This window comes from Clupea harengus, chromosome 10, assembly GCF_900700415.2.
Source record: "Clupea harengus chromosome 10, Ch_v2.0.2, whole genome shotgun sequence".
Classification (NCBI taxonomy): Eukaryota; Metazoa; Chordata; class Actinopteri; order Clupeiformes; family Clupeidae; genus Clupea; species Clupea harengus.
In genome coordinates this window covers 23,706,859-23,717,976 of record NC_045161.1, presented here as the reverse complement: position 1 = coordinate 23,717,976, position 11,118 = coordinate 23,706,859, and the positions used below count along the sequence as shown (strand labels likewise).

Below are 11,118 nucleotides of genomic sequence, written 5' to 3'. Positions count from 1 at the left end.
GTTTGTGCTGAGGAAACGGCACGATAGAGTTTGTTTGTGGCCGTTAGAGGGTAAACCACACTTAATTGGGTATTTGTTTACACACAGTTGCATGCATAATTAATAGCAGTCTTTGCAATTGGTGGGACTTGTTGACAAATTTGCTTAATTTTGAATTTTTTTGCACATTGTGTTCAAGACAAGTTTTCCCCCAGGGCACAAACATTTTCCTTTTTTCAAGTTAATTAGGAGATTAATTGAACGGCCAGCTGTAGAGGCAGAGTCAAATCTAAATTACTTGTTTTTTTTACTTTATATGTAGACTTGTAGACACATCTAATAATATTTCAGTTGTAAATGCATGGTGATTTGTTAATGCACGGTGATTTGTAAATGCATGATAAACCCAAATAAGGGGGATCCATGTGAATAATGGAGCGTCCTTTGTTTTCATCGTGGCTTGCTATATATAAATTGAACAACCAAAGTTAGGATTCTACCTTTTCTCCCTTTCTTCTTGTCTGTGAATATAATAATGTTCCTCAGACTTCTGAACACAAGATCAAATAATTAAATGCAGGCTGTGAAATGCCTTCAAAGCCTTTATTAACTATTGCAATCAGGCAAGACATTTTTGCCCGAATAAAAGCTTCATATCTTAAAATAACAATTAGTCTTCAAATAGACATCTGGTGATTATGAATTCCTTTCAGGAGAAGGTCCTGGTGTTTTGCTGGGGTGGTGAGGATGGGGAGGGGGATCAGCAGGGATATGTTGAGGAGTCTTGGGAGGGGGCCGAAAGGAGGTGTGGGGGGAAAGAGGAGTTAGGAGGCTGGCTGGGGGGGTTGGAGTGTTGAGGTGTGGGGGAGGGAAGAGGGGGGGGGGGGGGGTCACACAACCACTGCAATCAGTGTTAAACGGTGCGGTTTTGTGCGTGTGTGATTGTCGAGTGGGCCATTACTTCCTGATTAGGGCCCTCTTTCCATGGCTCTCTGATTGGGGCAGCGCGCGTGGCCCTGTCCTGCCTGCCTGCCTGCCTGCCTGCTGTCGCCGCGGCAATCACAGGCTTCTCACACTGCCATTTTGCGCCACACACACTCAGTCTGAATCTCTCATTGGCCCCCAACCAACACCAGGCATCCTTCAGACGTGCTCAAAGGGGACCGGGACAAGAGACCATTCACTGCAGAGAGAAAGGCTTATGCCGAAAGAGAAAAAAAAAGGGAGGAGAAAAAAAAGCGCTCAACATGTCAATTTTAAACCAGTCAATTATAATGACCCATTTTATTAAAACAAATGAGCAGGTCTTGGCTAAGGAAAGCAGAGGTCAAAATTTTGGGTGGAAGGGTCGAATTAAGCAGAGTACACTACAACTGAATCACACTCTGCCTGGGCTTCGTGCCCGGCTGGTGTATATCCACGCATGCATTCATTCATTCATTAATTCATTCATTCATTCATTCATTCATTCATTCATTCATTCATTCACATGTTTGAAGAGATTTCAAGTATTTTATAATGTGGATATTTACGGCCTAGCCTGCCGATAGTCTTTGAGAAGTGACATTGTTGTTTCAGTGTCTGTGTGAGTATTCATAAAGATGGAGCCGTGCGAATGGTTTAAAATGGAGTCTTGATAATGTGATGTTATCCATAGAAACTGACAAATGTAATTTCAAGGAACAAATTCAATTCAGACTAGCACAAGGGCTACCAAACAGAGATTAATGTCTAAAATTAGGTCTTTGGTAGCATTACATTGCATCGTGACAAATGTAATCTGCTATCACGGCGTACTAAGTCCTTTGTCTAGGATCAATTGCATTACTCTATTCGTATCATAGTCAAGTCCCCCTACACTGTGACCCGTGGGACAACAAAGGCAGAGGATTTGAATCAGCTTCCTAAATCAAATCAAATCCAACTTTATTTATACGGCACATTTCATACCAGGAGGTAACACAATGCACCTCACAGAAGGAAAAATGGGGGGGGGGGGGGTTACAAACACTTGTATGAGACATAGTTTTTCCAGAGGCCGTTTTTTAGTTGATCACAGAGATCAACCGTGGGTGAGTTATCAACAGCAGGACCAGCAGCAAGTTTTGGCCCAAGCAGTAGCTATGCGGGTGTCCCAGATCTGGCATGAGCCCAGTACCTCAGTCTCTCCTCCCCAAAACGTAATCTCTGACATAGGGGTACACCCCCACTACCCGCTAATTTGTAATCGCTCAGTTTATTCTGGATTAATTGGCTTGCCAGTACCAGCAATAACTGGACTATGTATCTCTCTATCTATGGTTGAGTAAGAACACAAAGATGGATCCTAGATACAGTGTGGAACATGTTTGCGTCAGAAGATGATGTATTGTGAAAGAATAACAGTAGTTAAGTTGTTCATCTGTGCTTGTCTCAATTTTACAGAGATGTGGTCACTGAGAAAGGAAGGATTAAACCTATGCTATTTTAGGAACTGAACAATTATCCCCCTGTAACTTTTGGAAAGTCCCAAACTGTGAGATCACATCACAGCTTTGTGTGAAGATGTTGGAGTATATTTGACAGAGGAATGACAGGGAACTAGAAAAGACATACCTTTGTCCTAAACATGTTGTAATCAGAGATAGGATTTATTTCAAACATCTGCCCTTCTTTGCCACCATAGTAGGCTGTCCAATTTTCTCTGGACAAAGTAGAAGAATAATTCAATTGTCATGGAGGGATGTCTGTCTCTGCCAAAGAATCCTGATTGGTTAACACTGCTGAACCTCTATGAAATTGTTGTTGTAGACAACAAACCCCAAGAGACTTCCAGAGAAAATTTAGTTTTCTGTCTTCTTGATAATAAAGTTAAAACAACTGGCTCAATATTCCACTTAGGACAGTTTTCAGGCTACTACCGTATGCTTTTAACTACTTGGTAATTACTTCGCTCTCTTTCAAATTACAACAAACAATAATAAACAACAAACACTGTAGCTATGAACTGACAATATAATGTGCAGAAATAGACACACATTTAAAAACATATATTTATTTATTATTAAGTCTGTCCATAAGAAGAAGAAGGAACAGAGGAAAGCATTTCTGATGATATGATAATAAAAAATGGTTCATATCAAAGACGCAAAATCTAAAGTCATTGGAAAAACCATAGGTCCATGAAGGTACAAATATTTATAACCTACTTAAATGAGAGAGCCCTTGTGAATGACGGCTGGCTATTCATACACTCATATACCTTCATTACAACTAGTCCATCTATTATGCATTGAGCTGTCGTGTGTGCACGGTTCTTTACTGAAATCCAGTATGGTGGCCGTGTTGCATGCACATCAAAAGTTCTAACATGTAAGAGGTCTACATGAGGAGACAGGCTTATTGTTTTTCTGACAATCACATCGCTAGGCTGTGAAAGCGTATATTCTTCATGTTGTAAGGAAATATGACAGAAGAAATGAAAGTCAAAAAGTTTGTAGCAGTGCATGGAAGATTGGGCTGGGGGTGGGGAAGAGGGGTGCGCACCTACCTCCAATGTCAATGCAAGGAGGAGCGTTATATTATTGAAAAGAATATAGCTACATTGAACTTTGTTGGCCAGTTGGTGGAGACGGTCCTGAAACAACAGAGAGCCTTCTTTGTTTGAAATCCAATGATGGATTTGCCTTTGTGATAATTTAAATATATATAAAAAATGCATTCATTCATTTTTGACTAATCTTTATAAGACCTTATTCATACACACCTTGTCTTGGGTCAGATTTCCCCTCCATAGATTACCCCCCCCCTAGAACGGCATGCTGCACTGCTGAGTTAAAGACTCTATAATACCATAACTCTGTCTCTGGCTAAACTACACAGAGTCCTAGGGAATGACATTACCTTTTACCGTCTGTTGGTAAATCATGCCATGTTGTAATCACAATCATTTTAAATGAAACAATGTAAATATGGTTAGTCATGGGAAGTTCAAGTTTGTCAGCAGCAAAAAGGCTAGAGAGTGGGTTACCCATGTTCACAACTTACACTAATGAGACTGTATTCAACTCAAGAAACATCTATAATATATCTTGTGTCTGACAAAATGCTTCATTGTGGTTCAACCATTGTTAGATGATAGGGAGACTATCTTTTTGAACACTCTTTCAATGATGATGGTTATAAAATAGTAATGCTTTATGGGAATTGCAGATCTTATCTTTATCTTCCATTGACCAAAGCTAGTCCTTGAGAACAGGACTTTCACCAGATGTGATCTTTGGGAAACAGAAAACAGCTCCCTGCTCTCATGGCTTCAGGAACACCCCAGATGCTCCCTTTGCCAACCTGCAGCAACTTGCACATCTTGTTATCTTGCTATCTTACCCGCTTCAGTGAAGAAAACTGCTCAACCAAGACCGACTTAGATTCAATGGCAGTTACTGACCACTGCTAAGTTATGAAAATTCAAAGGTGGTTTTACTGTAAATTAATGAACACATTGATGAACCTTTCTGTTATCCTTTTGTTTCCCATGCACACACACACACACACACACACACACACACACACACACAATTAATCTACAGTAGCCTAGATGATCATCATCATCATACTTTTCAATTAATTTGTTTGTTCGTTTGTCTGTTTGTTTGTAATACAGTACAGTGATTATTGTAGTTCAAGCATCATGCATCAATATTCATCATTCATATGTTACATAATCCATTAACAAATGGCTTAATTTTAGACAGACTAACCAACTAAGAAGCAGGTTTTCGCCAAAAGAAAAAAAATACTTGATTTTATGTCAAATTGTGTTTAAAGTATATAAACAGATATAAAGAATATTTACAGATTCCATGTAAGATTAATAAAATCCAACTCCTTCTCCACTATTTATAATGGTAGAGTTGAAAGGCATGTGTAGTCATAACTATTTTTGCCTTTGAAGTTAAGGTTTATAATACACCTACATGGCCACTGCTGTACTCACTGTAAGGGGTGGTTTGAGTGTATTTACAATATTGATATTATAATGAATATGGACTGCACTATTGTCCCATGCTCCAGGAGCATTCATATGCCATACAAATGTCAAAAACGAACAAAGAGGGCACGCTTTCATCAAATGAAGTCAGTTCTAAAATGGACAAAAGAGTAACACCACCTTGTCCAGAGATCATCACTTAGTCATTTATTGATTCAAGAAGCAGTTATAATTCGAATTGACAGAACGATTTAGTCTGACCGTGGTTGTGGGCTATCAAAGCACTTGTGACCCTTACCGCTCTCTTGTCTCCTGTTTTTAAGTGACGGCATTACTGGGCAGGAGGTGTTGGATGAAGTCCCACTGTTGGACTTCGAAGTCCATAGATGTGTGTCGAATATAATTCCTTACTGTAGCATAGACGTATAACAATATATGAACGATATCCAAACATGCGTGAACAGTCTAGATAGGAGAATTATGAGAACTCAATTTAAAATAAGCAAGGATTGCGTTTCGTTAATAATTTAGCAAACCCTACAAAACCAATTGGATCATTGGAATTTTTGTGACTCTTGACAGATATCTTTTGTAGGCTTACAATGGGACTTCATCATAGGAAAACTTATTTTGATAAATTGGATTGTATAAAATGTAACGTAATTTCAATTCGCGCGATATGTGTGATTTGAATCACTGCTCTCTGTTTTGCCTTAGTGCTTGTTTGACTACTTTCATTCTACGTATATAGGTATATACTTTGACTGGGCTATATATTCATGCTTTGTTAAGATGTAGGCCTGACGCTTTGCTTCAATACGATCCTGAATTAGATTAGATCTATGAAACAAAGTTTAGTTTCTGCTCAACTTAACCCAATTGATTTAATTTCCTTCCTTCCTTCCTTTCTTTCTTTCTTTTCTGTTTTAAATCAGTCGGTTGCCATAACAGGCAAAATTTAGACAACAACCAGCATCTCAAATCTTAGTCTACAATAATGCCTTACTTTTAAAATTTTCATAGCATGACATTTCAGTTCCCACAAAAACTTAAAAGAAATCACCGAAACTCCACAACAATAACAGTCATTGCTGTCTATTTGGCCCTGACCAGCTGATGAAAGAATTATTCGATATTAGGTGTGACCTGTGTTTTTAAAAATGTTGCTAAAATTGCTGGCTACAAAGAAGCATCCGTCCTCATTCGTCCTCGAACATTCAGCAATTAAAACTCAAGTAGTTAATGAGACCTCTTCACCTTTAGGTTGCCCAGGGCAGACATTTGTGATAAACTTTGGCTTGTAATTGCTGTAATTAAATAAATCAATTCTCTTTTCCCAGAGACTCTTCACTAGTTGTGATTGGCACGCGAAATTGATATGTTTGGGGGCAACGCATTGTGTAAAGCGTTTTCGAATCCTTAATGCAGATCTTAAGAGTGTAATACGGCATGGATAACTGTTACGTTGAGAGTCTGCTGTTTTTGTAGGTAAAGACTAGACTCTGTCCTTTACAAATGCTATTTTAATAATCGCCCAGGTTGTCATGGTGAACGGAGAAGTGGGTCATATTTATGGGTTGGAGCGTAGAGATTTAAAGGCTGCCACTGGCTACTTGACTGCAGAGTGAATTTGAGTCTTCAGTTGTCTAGCTCGTCATGTGCGGAGACTGTGAAGGAGACGCCGAGCAACTGGGCAGGTGCCTAAACAGACGGAGGGAAAGCCGACTGGTAAATACAAACTCCTGCAAGAGTACACGACAAATTTGGACAAGTACTGTATTAATTCTGGGCAGGTGCGCCTGATTTCGGACAAGACACGCACAGAAGTTTTGTCGTTATAAACGTAGCTTTCACTTGATACAACTGCCTGTAGTTAGCGCTATAATTTGCTGGAAGTTTAGATACAACTAAACGGAGAATAAAAGTTTTTTTTATTTTTCAGGGAATACCAGAAGAAGTTTTGGACGTTGACTCAAGTTCTCTGTCGTCCCCCTCCGCTTCACCGAAAGGAATGGCATCTCCGAGTCGTTTGGGGAAAGCGGTTTGCGCTAACTGTCGAGAGGAAATTGGGGATAAATACTTGCTCAAGGTATACAAGGATACGTACTTGCTCAGTGATTTTTCGACTCGAACCAATATTTCATTCGCTACTTATTGCCAGACTTGCTTATCAGCTTACTAAGTAGTCTATTTTGTCCACTTAAAAATGAAGTTGCTTGACATGTACAACCGATAAGATAATAGACATAAATTCATTTTAAATTGGTTACATTTCAACGGTTGATCTCTGTTCTAAGGTCTTATCACTGTTAAATCTAGGTGAACGACTTGTGCTGGCATGTGCGCTGTCTGTCGTGCAGCGTGTGCCAGACTTCGCTTGGCGGGCACACGAGCTGCTATATCAAAGAAAAGGAGGTGTTTTGCAAAGTGGATTATTTCAGGTAGGTTATTGTGATATATCTCAGCGTTCTCTTAAGGCCACGGACTATGTTTATTTTAGAATAGATACATTTGGACAACAATGTGTAGTCAATGCCATTGTATTATTATGTTATGCAGTTGTTATACTCAAAAACCTAAATCTCATAAACACACAATAGGCCCATGTTTGACACTTTTATTAAGATTATGTGCTACAAACATAATAGAGGCTTCTTGTGGTATGTCAAATAATTTTTTCGTGAATGTAGGCTATGAAATTTGACTTCATTCTGAGGCTAAATGTCCCCCTGTGCTCCATCAGCTCTTAAATCTTGGGCCTTAATTACGCAGGAGGTACCGGACGTGGTGTGCGTGCTGTGGCCGGAGCATCCACTCCACGGACTGGGTGCGGCGAGCTAAGGGGAACGTCTACCACCTGGCCTGCTTCGCCTGCTTCTCCTGCAAGAGGCAGCTGTCCACGGGCGAGGAGTTTGCCCTGGTGGAGGAGAAGGTGCTGTGCCGGGTGCATTACGACTGCATGCTGGACAACCTCAAGCACGCCGTGGAGAAGGGTGAGGAGGAACCGCATGCTGGGAATGCACTTTTCTGCTAAGCTCTCAGTCAGGGGTGTATTTTGTGTCCGTGATACATCTGTTTGGCAATGCCATTACAGAGGAGTTTGTCATTGCCTTGGATGCCGTCTTTGAGTCTGTAAAGCATCTTGGTGCCAATACTTTTTTTTTAGCTCTCCACTGATAAATGTGAATATAACTAAGCAAGAGCCTTGACTGAACAGGGGTTAAAGTGCGCAGCTGTTACACTAAGTGTTTAGAATGCTGCAGTTTGCACACACCACAGGTATTTGGCAGGTCATGTTTTTGGATGGTTGTAAATGTTACACGTGGGGCAAGCCTCAACAGATTCTGAGCGTGAAGCTGAGACATTTGTGCACAACGTATCTGATCTTCCGCATCAGATACTGTACCCACTGACTGGTTTTTTGTTGCTCTTACTTTGATAATAGGAAACATGGTCAGTGTGGAGGGAGCCATGCCTACAGAACAAGAAGTGAATCACCCGAAGCCATCAAAGAGGGCCCGCACGAGCTTCACGGCAAACCAGCTGCAGGTACTGTAACAACATCAGCAGAGATTCCCACCGTGTTGATCACTGGCCTTGCATTTTGTTTTTATATTCTACACATGTGTGTGTGTACAAACAAATTCATAAAAGACATGAGCATGAAGAGACATTGATGAATGAAAGAGATGCACAAAGAAAGGGAAGACAAATATTAACTGTTATGGGGAACAGACCGTGTGATCATCAGGAGACGATACTGGTCTGGTCAACGTCTGGTCAGGGAGCTCTGATTAGGGAGGGAGGGAGGGGGGAAATGGTCATTAATGTAAAAGAACACTATTTTTGTTACATATCTAAAAAATGGTTTTAAGTTAAAAAGCAAATTTTCACTAAATCCCCAATATATTTTCTCCCAGTGAGGGCTCTGGACAGTCTTATGGTGTTCATCTATTGCTTTTGTAATAGTGGTCTTGGGACCTGTAGTTCTTTTACAGTAGTGGTCTTGGGACCTGTAGTGATTTTACAGTAGTGGTGTTGTAACCTACAGTGTTTGGTAGCACGGTGTAAGTCAACGAGTTCATAAAGTGTTTTACACTACAGTAAGCCTCAGAAGCAGATGTCCAACATCCCTCAGCATATCATTTTTTTTTCCCATGAACATTTAGTTTATTAAATTCCAGTCTTTATGAAAAGCAGTTTCTGGTCTCTCTTTGATGGACAGGTAATGCAAGCCCAGTTTGCTCAAGACAATAATCCAGACGCCCAGACACTCCAGAAGTTAGCAGAACAAACCGGCCTCAGCAGAAGGGTGATTCAGGTGAGTCTTTCTACGACTCCAGCCTCCATGTGTGAGTGAGCAGTTTGTTCTGATGGAAGGCTTACTCTTTGTAGTGTTACACTGTTTGTAAAACATTTTTAAATTGACATTTTGTAGAGAAACTGTAGACAAGTACAGAATAAAATAGAACAAAGGAATATAATATATAATGTATATAGAACTGAATAGAACACGGACTCAGTAGAATTGAAAGGCGGTGGATTCTTTGTGAAGTGCCACAGCTTACAGCATAGCTGCTCTTCTCCAGGTATGGTTTCAGAACTGCAGGGCACGGCACAAGAAGCACATCAGTCCGTCTCACCCTTCGTCGTCGTCCTCCTCCTCTTCCTCCTCGTCTGTGCCTCCCCTCTCCTCCCTGCAGCCTTTTCGCCTCCCCCAGACCGTGGTGGAGGAGCTGCAGTACTCGGCCTACGAGCCCGAGGGCTCCATGCTCTCCGCACTGCACTCTTACATCGACAGTGAGTCTTGTCGCCGCACCCGTCTACACCTACCTATACGTTTACCTCTACATTTATACTTTCATTTATCAGTCAGTATTTATATTTACATTTATCAATTCACTAGATCCATTGATTCACACCAATTGAAAGTACAGACTGTGTGATCCCTTGAAACCTCATATAGATGTCAATCAAATCCAGAACAGGTCATAAGCTCGATTGCATTTTTGAGAGCAGTAGATTTAGTCTGATGAGTGACCAGGAGTGGCTGGTGGAGTTTAATTAACACGATTTAATCTATCTATTCCCCTGCAGTCCATTCGCCATCTTCCGTGATGTACCAGTCACTGTTAACACATCCAGGAATGCCGCTTCCAGTCACTCATGCCTGAGCCTCACGCTCTTTTCCCAACATCTTCTTTTCCCAACTAATGGGCAAATAAGCCCGGGACTGAAACTCTGGCCCTTGTTCACTATGGAAATGCTAATTGATTTATACATCAACTACCCAGGTTGTACAGTAAGTATATTGTTGCATTATCTTCTTTGTGGTGCAAGTCATCAGTACGGGAAGGTTTTGGTTTTGGGGAAGGTTTTGGTCTAACTCATAGACTGAGGTATCCACCCCTGCCTCCAACAGCATGGAATTGCACAATTTGGAGTCTATTTCTGCGTAGACTGGGCTGTTTACGATGTCACTTGGTTCTGTATGTGATCATTTAGGTGACAGCTGATCATTAAAAGGGTGAACTGGCGTTACTACCTCCATGGTTGGCTTTGATTGTATAAAGGAACTGAAATGTGGTTAATTACCACAGTTGACAGATAAAGTTTGAGTGCCCCACCTTCAATGTAAAATAGTGTTGATTATACCCTATGCGTTTGAGATTAATGCTAAATCCTGCCATATACTGTTACATGTGGTTAAATAATAATAATGGCTTGTTTGTACATGCAGCCGGCAAACGGTTACATTCATATAAGAACTGGCTATCAGTATGATGATACCAGACACTGTTTTGACATTACGGCATCGTATTGCTTAAATATGGAAGATGTTGGCCAGTTCACTAAAACATGAAAGCTGCTGTTTTATGACTATGAATGTTGTGCTATAAAATGTTTTTTTTTCTTCTGTATATTGTCCATATGAATTATTTATGTTCTATTTATTTCCTGTGCTTTACTGTCATTTTTTAAATAAATGTAAAATAACACAAAACGATGTTACAGTGTAATCTTTTGGCTGTTCTACCGCTTCAAAGAGGCAAAGAAATTATAAATATATTACAACAAATGGATTAAATTATACTACACCATTGTCTTTCACATGTAGGTCATAACCTTTTGCAGAGTAACACACTTACACAGTATTTAAGAATGAGTAA

General features: G+C 40.3%; 1 protein-coding gene across 1 annotated transcript; it reads left to right on the top strand.

Annotated features, from left to right (window-relative positions):
- Window positions 1-6,941: 6,941 nt before the first annotated feature.
- On the top strand, window positions 6,942-10,122 carry LOC105895031 (LIM/homeobox protein Lhx8). The gene is made up of 7 exons (XM_031574879.1): window positions 6,942-7,037; window positions 7,268-7,389; window positions 7,721-7,941; window positions 8,394-8,497; window positions 9,174-9,269; window positions 9,538-9,748; window positions 10,046-10,122. The coding sequence occupies exons 1-7, from the start codon at window positions 6,960-6,962 to the stop codon at window positions 10,120-10,122; spliced, it is 909 nt and encodes a 302-aa protein (XP_031430739.1). The 5' UTR covers window positions 6,942-6,959.
- The last annotated feature ends 996 nt before the right edge of the window (window positions 10,123-11,118 follow it).